The 18,703-nt window shown below is 41.7% G+C and overlaps 2 protein-coding genes across 4 annotated transcripts; one reads left to right on the top strand and one right to left on the bottom strand.

The window, feature by feature from the left end:
• Nucleotides 1-1,516: 1,516 nt before the first annotated feature.
• On the bottom strand, nucleotides 1,517-16,382 carry fam151b (family with sequence similarity 151 member B). Of its 3 annotated transcripts, XM_041937453.1 has the most exons (7): nucleotides 16,265-16,382; nucleotides 14,864-15,003; nucleotides 8,078-8,203; nucleotides 6,647-6,806; nucleotides 6,353-6,570; nucleotides 3,930-4,065; nucleotides 1,517-3,169 (listed from the first exon to the last, which is right to left on the bottom strand). In XM_041937453.1, the coding sequence occupies exons 2-7, from the start codon at nucleotides 14,973-14,975 to the stop codon at nucleotides 3,016-3,018; spliced, it is 906 nt and encodes a 301-aa protein (XP_041793387.1). In that variant the 5' UTR covers nucleotides 14,976-15,003; nucleotides 16,265-16,382; the 3' UTR covers nucleotides 1,517-3,015. The 3 variants fall into 3 exon arrangements, with proteins under 3 accessions (XP_041793387.1, XP_041793388.1, XP_041793389.1); XM_041937454.1 differs by lacking the exon at nucleotides 16,265-16,382 and having other exon boundaries at nucleotides 14,864-15,329; XM_041937455.1 differs by lacking the exons at nucleotides 14,864-15,003; nucleotides 16,265-16,382 and adding an exon at nucleotides 8,347-8,464.
• A 62-nt stretch (nucleotides 16,383-16,444) lies between these two features.
• Nucleotides 16,445-18,492, top strand: LOC121607123 (protein C2-DOMAIN ABA-RELATED 3-like). The gene is made up of 2 exons (XM_041937809.1): nucleotides 16,445-16,579; nucleotides 17,969-18,492. The coding sequence occupies exon 2, from the start codon at nucleotides 17,983-17,985 to the stop codon at nucleotides 18,367-18,369; it is 387 nt and encodes a 128-aa protein (XP_041793743.1). The 5' UTR covers nucleotides 16,445-16,579; nucleotides 17,969-17,982; the 3' UTR covers nucleotides 18,370-18,492.
• Nucleotides 18,493-18,703: the final 211 nt, after the last annotated feature.

Raw genomic sequence — 18,703 nt, 5'->3', positions numbered from 1 at the left:
ATACAGTATATGGGGAAGAGATGGTAAACCTGTTTTTTTGCTGGATGGTCTTCAGCATTGGATGTGCATGTCCTCCTTGTTCTTTCTCCATCTGTCTCCTGGTTGATGATCCCTTTCAAGTTGATGCTATGAGTGGTTTTGGTCTGGTGTCCACAGACAGCTGATGTTTGTTTCTCTGTGTTCATTAAGTCTGTTGTCCAGGGTCCTTGCTGGCAGCATTTGTTCCAGTCTTAAATTGGGGCATGATTGTCATCATCCACTCCTTGTACCTGTTGGCTCTAAGTGCCCCTTGCACATGTCCCACCCTCTCTCTGTCCTCCTCTTCAATAATGGGATGTCGTGCTCTGTGTAGGGGAGTCCTTGCAGGTGATGTTTTACCTTGTCAGTGGGGGTTAGAGTTAAAATCAAGATACTGGTCTGACAGCATGGACGTTCTGTACACTGTGCTCCTGTCACCTTCACAATCCCCTATACTGTACGGCCACCTGTTACCATCCATACTTAGGTCATGTTCTGACAACTAAACCATCTCCATGGCAACTGAGCAACATGGTTAGTCAATTACAAAAGCATTTTTTAGTCTGTCCTTTTACAGTGGCATTAAATGTTAGGCTGAATACCAGGATTTCATGCCATGACAGCATTTGTGTGAGCCAAAGAGGTTTGAGACTTACTGTGACATCACAGAATCTTTGTCAATGACCTTGGATCAAAGATGTACAGTGCTAAGTGAAACACAGCTTAAGACACTTCCACATCCAATCTCCTGGTTTAAAACCAATTTTTTAGTAGAAAAGTGGTTTGTGTGAATTATACTTTCATGAGTTATTTGTTATTCCAGATCAGCATGATCAGTTCTTAAAGATGACCATAGGTGATATATCTATAATATAAATTCAAAATGGAGTGCATATCACTGTTTGATTAAACGGGTACTTATTAACATACAGTAAGCTGCACACTGACACAAAACAGCCTTCCCTTTTAGAAAAACCTTTTATCTAAATTGCCAACCAGTAAATTTGCATCCTTGAAAATGTAAAACATTCTCTAGATACTTTTTTTTTTTTTTTTTTTTTACCACATACTGAGTTGCCAGTGGCAACAATTCAGTGATGCACTCAACATTCTTCATTGTATTATATTGCAGTGTGTGTCTATTTTCAATAAACCTCATGCCAAATATTTTGTCTGAAGATGTGTTACTTACAGTCAGACGTGGCGAAAGGCAGACAGTGAAAACATATTTGCATTGTACTTTCAGAGAATAGTGTTACTTAGCTCATGTTATCTCATTTCATCTTATGTGAGCAATTCCCATTCCCTTTGCATATTAATAATTTTGCATATAACGATCAACTTGATATCATCTTAGAATATGGTGCATTAATCTACCCAAAAGTATAAAATAATTTAATATATAATAATAAAACACTCAAGGGGGGCATTTTCCTGCATAATGAGCACTTTTACTAACTGATTCAAGTTAGTCATTCACAGGATTACTGGGGTGGGTTCAAGGCAACAAATACATACTTGATTCAGGTTGTTAACAATTAGCTGCAATGATTTAACAACATTGGTCTTGGACTTTAATCTAGATAAGTCACATGATGTAGACTGACAGTCCCTGTGCTCAGTGCTCGATATAAAAGCTAAAATGAATGGACTGAGACATTAACAGGAACTGATTCAGCTCAGCTCGTTCACCTATTTATTCTTTTCAACGAAGCATTTGTGAATGGCACAACACTCGAACAAATACGGGGTACCATATGAGTTCAGCTCAGTTAGCCATTCAGCTAGTGGTCCTATTGGCTGACTAAGTCTGCTCGCACTCAGATGTGATTTACAGCAGCTTTGACCAGGACTCTGACTCTTTTTTAATTAAACTCCTTTATTATCATGGCTGGCAAACAGATCAGTACATGGAATATATTATCCTTAACTGCATTAAAGCACATAGCTCACTTATATAGTCTTGGTATCCTGATCTTAAGACCCTTTCCTTTCATCCTCACCCAGTCTTATTCTCCAGGTGTAAATATACCCCATCATTATACAGTCATTATCCTGTAGGTCTAAATATAACCCCTCCTCATATCCTCATTAAGTCATGTTCTGTAGAGCTAAACAAGAGCCCTTCTGGTAATATACTGTATGAACACAGTCTTATGGAGGTTCTTACTGTAAGAACCATGAGGATACTGAGATACCAACAGTAGTATACACTGTCACACATACACGTCACTGTTGAAGTGAGGTTACAGGTGCAACAGAGCACATTTCTGAGCATATCAACTCACCCCTATCAGTGATGCCTGCTGTGGTCAGAGGTGAAACCAGAGAGGGCAGCAAAGCACTGCTTTTCAGCCTGCTGTGAAACTCCTCTTCAAGTCATTTTGATGACAATACTTCTGTAACTTTACTCAGGTCCAATTTTGAATGCAGGACTTTTAACTTGTAATGGAGCATTTTTACATAGAGATACTGCTCTGAAAACAGCTCGAACGGTGAACCTCCACCTTCCTCCATGCAGTGGTTCCCAACTTTTTTTGGCTTGTGAACATTTATAGCCAAACAACAGTTACTTCTCAGCCCTCATTATGGGTTGCATCTCTATAAGCTGTGAGCTTTCAAAGAGTGCCGTTCCAGTCTCAGATCGTTTCATCACAACACTTTAAGAGGCCATTAAACAAGGAAAAGCAACCTTTAGAGACTAGTAATAAAATTTAAGCAGAATTTGTGTGTCAGAAAAACTTTTTCTTCTTCTTTCCTAACTTATCAATCATCACATGGTGCCTAAGATTATCTTGCAACCTCCCGGGTGGTCCCGACCCCAGCTCAGGAACCACTGCTGTAGCATTTTATGGTGTTCATTGACGGTAGATGAGCTACAGGACAAGTTTGGTAGAGACAAATTCCACTCTCCTCTCTCCACTCTGGGGTCAGTCTGCTGCCAGAGTTAAGAGACCACAGCCAGATGACTTCTCAGTATGTGTCTGCAGTGGGGTTTCAGTTATTGTCATGTAATGTCATACTGAGCTCTGTCCTCAGAGGGTCCGGCAGGTCATAGTAGATCCTACTGGTGTCAAACTCTTTTCTGTAGGGCAGTAAGTCCTCTACTGTGTACTTGTCATTCTGGCCGGTCCACACTGTTAGAGTGTATCTGTGAACAACAAGGGAAAGCAGAAACATTTCATGAACAGCTCAAAGGTATTAACATTTTATATGTCAGCGCAAAAGTCTGAAAATTATTATTTATTCAAGATGTCATCTGCTGTTTAGTTGTTGACTGGAGCAGTGATGGCTCCCATCATTCACCAAAGAAAAAACACACCTTACTTGTCTACTCTTTATTTACTTGTAATGCTTTCTATTGTGGCTTGTGTGCAGAACTCATGTACAATATCAGTCGAAGCTGGTTCTGAAAGTCGGCTCAACTCAACATTTGTGTCAGAACCCATTAATGAATGTCCTGTGATGCCTTCTGCTGAATGTGCCACGAGGCATTCAGTTTCCCTTGATGACAGTAAAACCACAGTGAAAGTCAGCCTCACACATGTAAACAAACCAGCATGCGTGGATGAATATGCAGGGCGATTAGGTCAGCTGGCAAGTTTCCCCTGATGTAGATCCCTATGATATGATGGCCATTCCAGGCAACTATTTTTTACTGCTGGTCAGACTGAGAGACAAGTCCTTGAAAAGATTCATATAAAAATCATGTTTAATTAGAAAGCTGAAGATCGCTTGCACAGCTCATCCCATAATACGGCGGTTCCCCTCTCTACAACAGGGGTGGTGCATAGATCGCCACAAAAAACAGAGTTTTTTCTATATAGCACAATGACAGGATAGGCCATGTGTACAAATCCAGCAGTGGAACTAAGAGAGATAAAGTAAAATGTTACTGTGCTGATAATGACCTGTCTGACTGCTGCAGCAGCCATGTGAGCTGGGAGAACGACTGGGCCAGGAGAGCTGCACGCACTGGGAAGGTGACTGGATGCTTAAGGGTTCTACAAATCTCCTCCATCATGTGCACCATGTCCCAGCTGTAACCTGAAAAACATTACAACAAAACAAATCAATAAGCGAGCTTCTTTCTAACAGTATCCACAGGCCTCACAAACCATTAATCTGAGAAGTTGCTCTTTACACTGCAGGGAGCTGGATTAAAGGATGAGGCTGTTGTTACTATATTTGTCTTGTCAACAAATCCCACGTGACGACCCAAAATAACAACAAATTGATCCTACCGTCAAGTACTGTGTGTATCGAAGCCTAATATATCTTATTCCACTGTGCCATAGAGCTCCATTGTTGTCCAAAAACTATTAAAAACACATCAAAGAGCCAGACTGTGGCACTGTAGTAACAATCAGAGCACACAGAAGCGAGGATACGGAAGCTTTTAAGAAACATGGGCGAACATTTTGCTCAGACAAGCGAAAATTTCCGCGTGTGAATGTCAGAAATGATTTGGGTGCACCGGTGTGAGTGACTCTGGCTTTGACACCTGGTTTGGAAAAATACACAAATTCAATAAGCTCCCATGCAAACAAATCTGTTATCTGCCCCCTCTCTCTCATAGAACAACATGTTCAGGTAGCAGGCAGTGCTGATCAGCTGCCCTAATTAACATTCAGTCTGTGAGTAACTTGAGGTCCGGCCAGGTTCAAACTTGTCTGTTGTCGGGTTATGTCCTCTCTGCAGCCGGCCGCCGTACACAGCCAAAGATCCTTTGTGAGGGAATAAGCTTAACTCTGTCCCACCGTTGTCAACGGCAAGCGTTTTAGTAGTTCTCACAACACACATGGAGTGATGTGTCTTCTCTTTTAAAGCCATCTAGCTGATAACGTCATGTCAGGTTCAGAAGCCACATTCTCTCTCAATTCAATTTTCATTCATCTCAATAATTTATGGTTACCAGTTTAATAGTTCTGAATCAGGACATTCGATATTTGGAGAAAGTTGCTTGTGTAAAGTAAACTGAGGCAAAGTCGACAGGCTACTGTTATTTCAATATGCCGGATTTTCTGCTGCTATAACCATGTATTTCACTATGACTCTTGATTATCTTTGGCACATAAATGTCTTCTGTGATGAACTGATTCCTTTATCTCATTTTCCAGTTGTAGCCACAGGTTGTGCGTGTTTCAGTGTAGTGAACATTAATTAGGCTGCAACTGTTTTTCTCCTCTCAGCCTACAGATTTTTGAGTTTACAGTTCCTCAAATTGCGGCCCGCAGGCAAATGGCATGACATGCGTTTTAATTATCTGCTGGTCCATTTCAATAGCCTACATTTAATACACTGCTCACCTACTGCACCAAACTGCACTGCTCTAACCAGCATCTGTCAGGTTAGAAACGACAACCTGCAGAAACTGGTGGCTGCGCCCGAGTGTCTCTGGAATTATGTTCCATCATCAATGCTACTGCTATTAGCTAAAGTTAGTGAATTTGGCAGAAACTGCAGTTTAATATTGAGGTGAGATGGAAAAGCCACTGCAGAAAAAACGTTGCATGGTTGAGGAAAAAGGAGGTTTCAGGGAAAATTGATTAACTCTTACTTCATCAGCTTCAGGTGGCAGATAGTGATCTGCCTAAACTGCAGGGTTAGGGTTATCCTTAGGTTGCCCTAACCCTAACAGGTGAATCTGGTGTTCAAGCAATTTGATGTTAAACAACATTATCAGATACGCCAGGCTCATGGGTTTTCCTGTACCGAATCATATGCTGGCTCCCTAAATTAGCACTCAGACTGTAGTTCCTGAAAACGTTGAATGCTAAACCTCAATCTCAATGAGGGATTTGAATGGATTCAGATTCGAAAAGCAGGTACAATACTGACATCAGAATCAGTAAGTGGAACTGATACTGGATTCAGATCAGATAATGTTCAAACCCCAACTCCAAGAGCTGGCAGCTTCCATGCTGTTTGAAAAGGGAAGCATTAAACGATGATTTACTGCTGTGATTTTGCACTAAAGCAACATTACTAATGCTATATAATACACTAAATCGTTCAGAAACTCAACTGAGAAACTGTTTGTAGCTGAAGGAACTAGATCCCAATGTCTGCCCTTAGTAAATCTTGTATATTATATAACATTATCATTATATTATATATCATCACCCATGTATATCAAATGAATAGCTTCTTCAGGATAAACAGTATGATTAAATCTATTGTCCCTCAGCTCGGTGTGTTAGTGCTGTCCTCCCAGTTACTGCTTCTGAATGACACCTGTCTCTGAGTGAATTCTCTGACTGAGGTGCTTACATGGCATTTTTGTCCTATATTAGGAGAGTAAACACAGCCAGTGGTGCTGAAGTGTCTTCACCTGGGTTTTCTGTCCCAGCCGTCCACCCTGTAGTCCACCCAAGAGACAGCACAGTGTGAGCGGGTAGAGCCCCCACAGCAGAAAGGAAAGCCTGAGGCTCCAGAGGTCTGGCCTGTCCCCCTGGACCAGAGAGGATATCTGCATTGACCCACACAGGATGGCTCGTCTCAGCCAGCACCTCCTCCAGCAGAGCCACAGACGGAGACACCGCCTCCAGGCTGGGTGGAGGACACCACAGTGTTAGCGCCGCACACAATCACACATAACTTTGAAGGAATAGAAGCTGGCTCTCACCTCTTGAAGTCTAGTTTTATTCCCTTGTTGTGCGCCATCACTCCTTCCAGCCACTCCTTCAGTGTGATGTCACTGTCCGTGTCAGGAGGATGCGCCATGATTGGCTCTTTGGGGTCACGACCTCTCATGATTATGTCGGCCTCAATCATATGAGTGTGACCTGAGGGAGAAAGCTGTTGGTCAGTGTAGAACTTGTGGTCCTGCCTGTTCAGTTCAGACTAAATGCCTGTTTATAATGACTCAGCTCGACTTTTCTTTGTTTTGGCTATTCAGTTTTATTCCAATAAATCCTCCCTTCATGAAGCATCTAATGTTCAGTTTTTATGCAAACTGTTCTAGAGGTGTGGATTCAACATTATACTTGTTTTGGAGGCTGCTGAATTGTTCTGCAGTGTATAGAGAGGTGCTTATAATATTTTTTATTATTTATTTATTTATTTCTAAGTGCTTTAGCAAGGTGTATCCAGTATACCTTCATTGATCATCGATCGAGTGTGATCCTGTGCGCTCTGATAGAGCTCCAAACTTGGGCGCCAACTGATGATTATTTCATTACAGATTCCTCTGCAGATTTTTTTTGTTTTGTTTTTGCTAAATAGTTGTTGTGTATAAAAAGTCAGAATAACAACAAATGTCCATCACAGTTCCCAGAGCCTGAGGTGAGGTCTTAAGACGTCTTTTTTGTCCAACCCAAAGATTTTACATTCACAATGATAAAAGCAGAGACAAGCAGCAAATCCTCACACTGGATAGCTTCAATGATTGATTGACTGATTGATTGATGATTAATTCGCTATTGAGCGACTAATCGACTGTTTCAGCTCTACGCCACATGCTTAGGCACTATGGTTGTCCTGGAAACATGAGCGGGCACTCCTGCGTGAGTGACACACACCCAAAGTCATCAGCAATGTTAAATTTCATGTGAGAACTTCTGTTCCGTTGTTACAGTCGTCATTTTACCACAGGAACAGGATTTTGGAGTCCTCGTGGGATGGGCACTTGTTGCTGTAGGCACAATTATGAGTGGCACAAGTTCACAGCTTCATGGCACGTGACCTGGTGTTCTTAATGTCATAAAAAAAAACCTGTCAAGGGGTGACGGAAAGGAATCACTCAGGGGTGATTACGCAACAAGGAAAGGAAAAGAGAAATCAAAATGAATTGCCCTAAATAATTAGAAAAAACTCAGGACAGAGCAAAGACTATCTTTGGTCTAAACTGAGAGATTTCTGAATTAGAAATTTAATTTGAAACGCAGACAGTGAGATGATGAGTGTCTTGAAATGTCATTTTAACACCAGCTGGACAGCCGTGTTAGTCATTTGGTAGCAGCAGCTTGGGTGATGACCTCCCAGCTCCTGAGCCCCCTGACAGGCCTGTGGACAGCTGCCGCCGCGGTGCTGTGATGAAGAACACGGTTTAAAGTACCTGAGAGAGCCTCCGTCAGTACGCTCCTGCTGTTCACAGCGTGCGACCACCTGACCGCAGCAGCGTCCCTCCTCTTGATCTCCCCCTGGCTCCAGAAGTACTCCAGGGTCTGCTCAGACATCCTCTCTGCGGATACAAACAGCCCCACAGCATCACCTATCAGTATCACACCGGGCAGGTACTGTAACGCTGGCCGGCTGCAGTGCTCTGGATAACACGGAGCGTGGCTGAAAGTAGTTAACGCACTTCAGATATTTTAGTTGTTTTACCCTTTAAATTCCAAACGACGTAAAATGCGAAACATCCGATTAAAAGTAAAGCAGCGCTGCGTAAACTGAACAGAAGACTCTTTTTCATAGTCCAGCTCCACACAGCTCAACAGAGCTCTTCTTCTTTTTGTTTACTGGCAGGAGGCAACTAGCGCTTAAGGCGCACTACCGCCACCTGCTGTGCTGGAGTGGTGGTTCCATTAGGAAAGAGAGAGAAAACAGAAAACTAAATCCTCTGCATTAACCCAGTTTCTTTTAAAAACTCGAACAAGGTTACCCTCCTCAATGCTAAAAAAATCTTAATCATGATTATGCTGATGATAGTGCTGTGAGTTAATCACTAACCACTTAATGGTGTTCCAGTTTCTTACTGGGGCCACAGAAAATAGCAAGCAGTAAAAAAATATATACATAATAATAAAATAGCAAAATAGCAAACAGTAGTAATGAAAAGTATTGCACAAAAAAGAACTGGGGATTGAATGGTAGTAGTGAAATGTCATAATTCTAAATACAAACATAACTGTGAGCGCCACTTCATCATCATCACCTACCAAACAAAGCCCTCAACATCACAATGCTGTAATCATAATCATAATAGTATGGCATCTATAACATGAGCTACAGAAATGTCCATCAAAATACAGCTGTTAAAGTGAGCCAGTCAGGTCTGAAAGGTGTATTAAAAGCAACCATTATGATTGAATGCTGAGCTGCATCAGAGCTGTCAGGGCATTTTTTTAAGCATTTGAAAGTTGAAGATAAATCTACCACCCCATACCCATTTGGCCCCATTCCAGAAGTATAACCTCATGCCCAGATGATAAACCCATTTCACTATGGAGACTCAATGAACCCTCCTCGGGTGCTAACTTGTGGCCAAAATGTCAACTGTGCATAAAATGTATCTTCCCAAAGGGATAAACTCTTTTGATAATGGCAATACTGAGTTTCCCGCAGTGCCACCCTCAGGACAAATGTTACATTTCTAACGATTAGTAAGGCTCTGACAGTAATAGCAACAGTCCTGTCTGTCATTTTCTCCTCACAGGGCACAATGAACATTGCCGGCTTCGAAGGGTGCCTCTGGGGCTTTAGACGATCATTCTCTTACATTTCAAACTTAAAAAGAAAAAAAATAAACTTTTTTTTCTTTTGTTTTCTTGCATAAAATTCTTTTTTGTCACTTGGGGTAGCAGGACAAGGTGCAAACTTGTGTTTTACGTACAGTGTAATTACATTGTGCTGTTAATATGGCAAACTATCTAGCAAACAGTTGTATATTTACACATCCAGCAGACACAGAGCAACATTAGCAGTCACAGAAAGTCATTCTTGTGTCCACCTGATGAATGTAAGTCCAATATTCACTCTCCTTTTTGCTCTGGTTTGGTCTCTGTCAACTCCCGAGAACAGTTCTGTCTCTTCAGCTGCTCAACGCTCCACTTTGTTCACCATCTCGTCTCTACCTGCGTGTGTCTGCTTCTGGGGAGTGTACAGTGGGTTTATCGAAGCTTTTGAGAGCTGTGAAAACAGGAGTCATTCCTTGTATATGTGCACATATTTGACCAGTAAAGCTGATTGTGACAGATTCTTTTTCAATAAAACAGCTGCCTGCTGCTGTGACAGTCAGGGCTGATGTGAGCAAAGAGAAGCTGAGCTGAGACACCACAAGTTAAAGAAAACATCATCGAGTTGGCGTGTGGCCGAGGAGGGAGGAACGAACTATGGCAAAAAACACAATAAAATGGTGGAAAATCTCTAAGTATGGTAAAAAGAATAAGATCAAGGGGAAGGAACCTGAGACTAAGCTCCACATGGGGAGGTGTTCAGCAAAAGTATGTAATACAGAAAATTTATTCAGTGTCTGTGTTCATGAATCGGCCTTGGTTTTGCTGATTGTGTGTGTAAACAGTAAAATCTATAGAACTGCACCAGACTCTGTCTGTCTCTGACTTTGTGTCTAAATTGAGCTATCGTGTTATTGACAGTCATGAAAAAGGTACTATTAACTACATGGGGAGAGATCTGAAGACCAGCTGGCCCAACTACAAAGCCCGTCGACTTTCCCCTCCTCTCAGAACCCTTGTGGAACATTTTTAATTGTTGTCTTCTTCTGAAACTTTAATAACAGTTCTCTAGTCTACACTGTGTGGCTCCACCCAGGTGCACAAAATACATCATGCATTCCTAATGAGCACCAAACCATCTTCACAGACGGACATTTTAGTCTTTAATGCCATGTTATTATTTTTACATTCCAAAAGTTGTGCAAACTGCTTTGATTATATTGCACTCATCGTCGTACCAATAAAGCAAATTTTAGTTAAAAACTTGTAGTACTCGTCTTCTTCCAGGAAATCACTCTATTTCTACCATATTGCATAATGGTGAGAGTGTAGCAGGCTGTTCTCCAGTATAAGTGTTGATGGGAGGGCTTTTATCAAACTGATACGAGCTCTGCTGGGCTTTAAAAACGTGCAACAGCAGATGCAGATTTGAGAAAAAAGGTATCAAGGCTACAGGTAAGACTTTCACATCTACTCTTCTACTTCTGGCCAGTCGAGTTTTTCATTTCTTCAAACTCTTGCTACAAGCAATACCTCAAGTACTACTCCACTATTGCTGATTGTATTTATTTCAACAGTTCATTTCCTGTCCCTTTGTTGTATTTTTATGATTTCCCAGCTTTAAAACAACCATAATCAATATTATTATAACAAAATCTCTATGTGAAAGCAATGTGACAGGGGTCACTCAACCTACAGAGAATCATCACATGACATGGCAGCTCCCCTCGGCTTAATGGTGCTAGCCAGAAACAAACTCCTCCGAATTAGTGGTGGTGCTGCTATAGGACTCCTGGATGTGTGAATAAGGAACTGTTTGGTAACAAGTTCGCCATATCAACTAAAGAGGTGATGATATGTCAGTGAGCTGGTCACAACCTGTTTCCTTTGCCTCCAAGTGACCAAAAAAAATCAGTTATTGCAGCTTTAAAGAAGTGTTTTCAGTCAGTTTTGGTTTGGTTTTGTCTGTCTTGTATAACCGTGGTCCTCCATAACCTGAAGGCTATATAGAGGGATGCATAAATAATATGACAAATAAAGTCAGTTTAATAAATCAATCCAAAGATTGAAAACAATTATTAAATGATTACAAAAAGTGCATTAACACCTATATAAAAGATGCAATTTGTGAGTCAGTTTCTGTAGAGCAGTAAGTTTTGCATCTGCAGTCTGTTTGCATATTTTTTAGACCTTGTTATATTAACCATCCTGAAAGAGGCCGCACACATGATCACACATTGCCAACAAGTTAAAGTGATAACTTTAGCTTGATAGCTTTTGTCTGTTCCACGAAGGATTCCTCATAGTTTCACCTCAGCCTGTGCACACAGTGAACAATGCAGATGTGACTATTAGAAAATCAAACTGCACTTTGAAACAATCCCTTTTTTAGTACAAAATACTGCTGAATTCATCTATGAATTTCGTTTCTGTTAAATGCCATATTGCTAATCTTATTTACACATTCAAAACAGTAATACTGAATATTGTTGCTATTATGTCTACATTCTCTAGCTTCACCGTCATCCAGAGTGACCAAATGTACTAAGTTCTACAAAAAAATAAACTTAATTTCGGCCATTAGCATAAAGTAACAACAAAGAAATCAAATGTTGGCCATGGCACCCAGAGTCGATGTGTCTGGAAGATATTGTGGATGTACACAGAGCTGTGAGAGGACAAACAGTCGGAACAAACGCAGCTGTTATGGAGCTAATTTTCACACTGACCTTCAGCGAGGATGATGCAACATCCTGTTTCAAACTCAGCAAGTTTTCTGTGCAAACACAACAACCTCAGAGGTTTGTGCTATCTGTAAGGGGAGGAGCTGTTTTCTTAGGTAAAAGCAGCTGGTGCCACATGGCCATTTAACAGGTGCCCTCATATCTGCAGTGTCTGTAAATACATATGATTTCAATATCAGTACATCTTGTCAGCACTTCTGTTTTATAAGGTAAAAAGAGTACTCCAGGTTTAGCATTGCACTTCCATAAAGTTCACAGAGACCATTAAAAAAGTCAGATTAAAATGTAAAAAGCAGGCTAGATACCGAGATATCCAAACTTTTGTTCCCTAGTACAAACCAAGCTCCAAAAACACTGGATCCCACAATTCCCATAGTACAACTTGATTACCTCTTTCATTCATGTCTGTCAAACTCCACACCCCCAGTTTGTAATGCAGGCCTTATTTTTTTTATAAATTTGTAGTCTCCCAACCTAAGATGAAATAACCTTGATGGCATCACTGTTTTTTCAGACTTGACGCCACAGAAAACATGATACAAAGGTTGTACAGCACTCCCTATCATTAGAAAATATGTATGGAAAGGTGCGCTTGTAAATATTATATGTTTAAGTTATTATTCTCTATATAGTTTAAGGCTGCTATGCAAAGTTAGGCAAAGAACAAAAGATGGCAGATCATGCTAACCTATGAAGAATAATGTACCATCTTGAATTGGATTTTGATTCACTGCAGCGTATCTACAAAAATCCTTTGTGGCGACTGCTAGCTGATGTCTCATCTAAAATTCTTGTGCAAATTGTCATTGTGCATTTTCAGCGCTCGTGTCTTGATCTGAAAGAATTGATTTGTTCATTAAAGCATGAATTTCATACTTTCAACTCAATACCACATCACTGTCCTGCTGCCTGAAATACTAAAATACCAAATGAGTATTACTTCACAGCTGAAAGTAGTTCCCAACAAATTTGCTCCTAAATAATATTTACTAAAAACTACAGTGATCAGCTGCTTTAGGAAACTACTGAGCCTTTTTTAGCAAATGAAATGTAATTGCTTTAAACATGTAAATATCCACTCAGAACCAAACAGTGCTACAGACAGCATAGGGAAGTCTAAGTATTGTTAGACAACCATTGTTTTCTGCACTGTGTGAAAGCACCAATGTAATCATGTTGCAGTTCCCCAAAGTTACCACTCGAGGGCAGTGAAAACTCTGGATTCTAAATACAGAGCCTGCGCCATCAGACGCGATACTGAACTGAGACTTTGGTGAATCATTTCAGAATAAAATAACCAGAAGAGACAGCTGGACCTTCATTTCTAACTGACTCACTTTATTTTGAAAGTAGACAAGTAGTGTACCAGCAGGTTTACCCTTTATAAAAAAAATTAAAGTAAATCCCTTCTCTGCATTCAATATATTAACCCATAAAAAATCTTGTTATTAAGATAAAGAGATGTTGAGAGAAATGAACAAGACTAGATTCCCCCATTGCAAGCTGTGACATCTAAGCAGAAGCTAATGTCTGAGAGGAAGGAGACCTCCTCCCACCTTGTGGTTTGTCTGCAGGGATGTTCAGGATTTTATGTAAAACTTTAGGTACATTTGTGATGCTAAATTTAGATAGTGAAAAATCAGATGTGAGAAAATGTTTCAGAACGCGAGCTACAATCTATATTTGTTGTCCCCCCCACAGCGTCCTGTGACACCATGGCCTCCAGCTGTCTGCACCTCTTGCTGGTCCTATGCAGTCTGAGTATGGCTCAGTCCCAGCTCAGGGTGTATAACCTGCGTGCCACTGATCTTCCCGCTGACCTGTTGGGAATCACAGACGCGTATGTCAAGACGTACTGTGGCGCAGCTCCCCTGGGCACTACATCCATCCGTGACGACGAAATCAACCCCTGGTGGGAGGAGGAGTTCGCCTCCTTCGATGCTAAGGAGAACGACATACTGACGCTTGAAGTTCATGACAGTGACCTCCTCTTCGATGACCTGGTGGGAGTCTGCCAGCTTCAGCTGAAGCTGGGAACCCATGACAACCACTGCTACCTGGAGGAAGGTGGCATCCTCCATTACTCCTACACCCTGGGCTGAGACACTAGTCATGTATGAATGTATGTGACCTTCAGTGTTTCCATTCGACCTGTACATCTCTCAGACTGGCTCTGAGGAATGTTTTCACCCCAGTGTTTGTCTTCTTAGCAACAGTCTGTGTGTGCTTAGATTCTCTGTCCCAAATCTGTGATTCATCATTGAGGATTCGACCACAAAAACTATCACTCAAACTCTTCACTTCATCAATGAATAACCCTTATTCTGATACCTTTGTCACACTGTATTAGGGAAATAAAGTGTGCTGCAACAACTCACCTTGCTCAGTCATTTTGTTTAATGAGAAACACAGAAATGATCAGTTTATCTATTGTATTTGACAAGAGTTTACTACGTTCTATGGCAGACAGAGTTTAGTTTAATAAATCCCTTTTGCACATCAAAGAAGTTCTGGAAACACCAGTAGATATGCATGAGAACAGAGCACATCTATGGGAGAGCTGCAGAGAAATTACATTTTTTTTCTCTTTTCATACACGTCCCCATAAACTGTAGCTCCAACAGACAGAGGAAACCCTGCACATCAACAGCTAAAACAGCCCACTATTCTTTGGAGTTATGTCGATACTGGACTGTTACCCACCTCTTGATTTACATCTAATGCAGGAAGTCGTGGGCCATATATATAGCAAATCAGAGCGTCGAATCGGGAGGCTGGGGTGAGGCTGGGTGAGGCTGGTGTGGGGGACTTCCATACAGGAAACTGTGTGTCCGGTCACAGACCTGCAATTAATATTTGCATACAATGCAAGTACAATCTTTCCATAACTTTAATCATACTGTAGTTGTCATACGCAGATATAGTAAAATTAGACCAATAAAACATTGGCATTGAATGTAATCCAGGGTGTTGCAGGGTTGGGTTAGACATAACTGTTATCATCAGTTTTAGGTTGGCAAAGTAACTTTAGAGATGATGTAATGTGGCTATCAACGAGCCACAAGATGAGCTGACTTAGTCTATACTGGCACATCTGAACACATGACACATCACTTAATGCTTCAAGCTGCAGCTGCCTTCTGAAAGATCACATTACTCTTGGAAAACACTTGTAATATTTCCTCACATCACTTGTTCAAGCCCGTGCGACGGACAGATTTAAGCCAGTGCACATACTGCACATACATTAAATGTTGAAGGTAATCCTTTAATAATTGGTGTTTGATTTAAAAGAGAATTAATAATAATAAGGCAGTGATATATATATATAAGTATATATATATATATACTATGTATATAAGGTGGCAATATAAACGAGGAGAGGAGGAAGGCTATGAGGCCGTCTGAAGAACAGATGGCAGACATTCTGACACAGGTGCAACTAATAACATTAATGCTACCTCCATTTTATTCATGTCTGCCAATATCCCAGCATGCACAGTGCCAGAGCCCTGGCACGGGAACACCTAAATGGAATGTAGCCACGCTGTTAGTAGTTACTCCTGGGTTTGACAAGTGGACATGTCTGCTGTGATAAAGCTCTAAGCGGAAACAAAACGTTTCAGGTTTTGTGGGTTGGGAAGCAACTCAGCAGGTTTGTGAGATCACCAGGGCACAAAACTGTGTTTTACACTGAACTTCACAAGATAAAGTCAAGCTGCAGATATGGCCCAAAATAAGGTAATTAAACAATAAACAACTGAATTAAACCTGAATAATTAGAGAAGACACACATACATGCATGGATTATTGCCTCAGTAGAATTTAGAATAACAAAACGGTCAATATTACTATAATAACTTTTGGATGATGCACAGATGTTAGCCAATGCGCTAATACACATATGCATCTTTGCATTAAATCCTCAGGAAATTTCCCATGGTGTCCTGTCCTTACAGTGATGTCATGAAACACGCTAAAAACACTGAGGATTAGAACCTGTACGACCTGTCGCCTGTGTTTGAACAGCGTGCACAGTGCTGTTTTCTGTTCATCTACAACATGAAATAAACAGAAAACACCTGCGATGGCTGCCATGCTTACCTCACAGAAGCTGGGGTGCCATCGCTGCCAACCCTATTAGACTAACGAGCAGGAATTTGCTCTCAATAGTCGCCTTTTCAACTGCGAAATGAAGATAATGACCACAGGGCCAAACAAGCCAAACCAACCCTAAAAAAAAACCCTACTCATATCATGTTGCGTAATGCTGAGAGTGGAGCAGGTTGTGCTGTCTGCGTGTTCTGGGAGGGTGAGATGAAGCTGATATGAGGTCTGCTGGCCTTTAAAAACATATGGAACAGCACACAGTGTGGTGAGAAACAGGGCGCCGAGACCACAGGCACCAGACTACGACAGGTAAGGCTGCATCTGTTACTGCAGTTTGTTCAGCACAGAGTCTGCTTTCCCCTCTAATTTCCTCAAACTAATCGAGTCATTTCTGCCCTGCATGTTTGGCAAGAGGCATCTGCACTCCTTATCCACTCTGATTGAATTATTGTCAGGCCTTGTTCAGGCTGCCAGCCCAGACTCTTTTCTTTGGCATATCCACATTGTATCCAGATGAAAAGGGACCCAAGCCGCATTTGGATTTCTACGGATCTCACTCTAATATCGCGTTCCCGACACTCGGGCCACTCAAGTCAGGCTCCAAATTGTCACTTGTGATGCAACACGCGATGGCAACATCAAATCCAGAGTGACGCAAGTGCATCTCGTGCTTCCAAACTGGAAACAATAAAAGATGGAAGGGTCATTACATCATGATGGTGGTGCTCTAGTGCTCTGCTTGGTGTCAGTGCGATTGAAGCCTGTGTGAGGTGCATGGAGAAGCACAGAAAAGCCCAACATATTCAGAGAATACTGGCTGATTTTTCCAGTTGTTTATTTGCTGTTGGTGTCCAAATAGTATCCAAATGTGATTTCATGGCTATCAGGAACTTCTAGAAAAACATTTAATGACTTGATCATCAGAAACTCATGAATGAATCAAGCTCTGCTGTGATACAATCAACACCTGGGCTGCAATCCCAGTCGTCTGGTGCCGTGCTTTGGCTAGTTTACCTAAAACCCATATCAGAAACTGTACGTTTAGTAGCATTAGTTAATTTGATTAGAGTATTGTCACAGTTTAGCTAACATTAGGCTGCTGGTAACCAACCACATATGCAAAAGAAGCTGCAGCCTGTTACAAAACTAGCATGACATGAATGCAACTTGCAAGCACATGAATAATTGAATCAAGAAATCAAACAAATGAAAGCACATGACACATGAGCTAAATAACAACACACCAAAATACACACAGTAGTCAAACACACAACCATTAAATACAATAAACCACACACATTACAGGACTAAGTGCTCATGAAACAAGTGAGTTTTTAACAGCTTCAGATTTAAGAGTGGCTCAAATCTCAAAACGATCCTTGTTAAAGTGGACGACGTTGCAAGCCAGCCAACCTTGATGTCCTTGAGCAACCCAGTATCCCTTAGATTTGAGTGCACATTGGACAATTCCACACATCACAATTTCTGTTAGTGTTCATGCAGTGATGGGGAGAGTAAAGGTGTGTAGGTCAGGAGGTCTGGCATCCTGTCACAGACCGGATTAACATTTTCAGATGCAGTGGTTACCACGTGTTTGTATTGTAGAAAGTCATTTGACAGTTTAGCCTGTTAACTCTCAGAAGCGATGGTTCATTGCAATGTGCAGCCAGATTGAAGTCTGCTGTTCCTCACCCACAGCCTCCTGTGCAGCCATGGCCTCCAGTCTTCCTCTCCTCCTGCTGGTCCTGTGCAGTCTGACTGAGGCTGAAGCCCAGCTGAGGGTCTTCAACCTGCGAGCCAGCGATCTTCCTTCCAACCTCGTGGGAACCACAGACGGCTACGTCGAGGTGTTCTGTGGCCCCGGCTCACTGGGCAAAACGTCTGTTCGCAACAACAACCCCAACCCCTGGTGGGAGGAGGACTTCACCTACTTCCAGGCTCAGGAGAACGACGTGCTGAGGCTCGAGGTTCACGACAGCGACTTCATCTTCGATGACCTGCTGGGAGTCTGCCAGCGTCGGTTGAAGCCAGGAAGCTATGAGCACGACTGCTACCTGGAGAAAGGAGGGACCCTCCATTACGCCTACACCCTCGGCTGAAAGAGTCATTCGTCCCTGGCCTTCTGTCTTTCTGTGCAACCTGTGATCTCTCTGGCTTGCTCTGAGCAATGTTTTCATCCTAATGTATGCAATGCAATAAAAAGACACAATAAAAACACATCACATAAAAGCAAGTCTATGTAACATGTTTTAATAAGAGATTCTCATCAGGTAGGTCTTCCAAAGCTCAAGGCCACTTTCAGTGGGACTGATAGGGTTTGTGAAACTGAACAATGCATTTTCTGATTTTGAGTTAATGAGTTGAAGAAAACTTCTGTGTGTCCTCTGTGTAGCAATGAAAAGAGGCATTGTGATGGTGGATGAATAGGCCAGG

This window comes from Chelmon rostratus, chromosome 5, assembly GCF_017976325.1.
Source record: "Chelmon rostratus isolate fCheRos1 chromosome 5, fCheRos1.pri, whole genome shotgun sequence".
Taxonomy (NCBI): domain Eukaryota; kingdom Metazoa; phylum Chordata; class Actinopteri; order Chaetodontiformes; family Chaetodontidae; genus Chelmon; species Chelmon rostratus.
The sequence above is the reverse complement of the archived record's forward strand: the minus strand, read 5'-3'. Positions and strand labels throughout refer to the sequence as shown.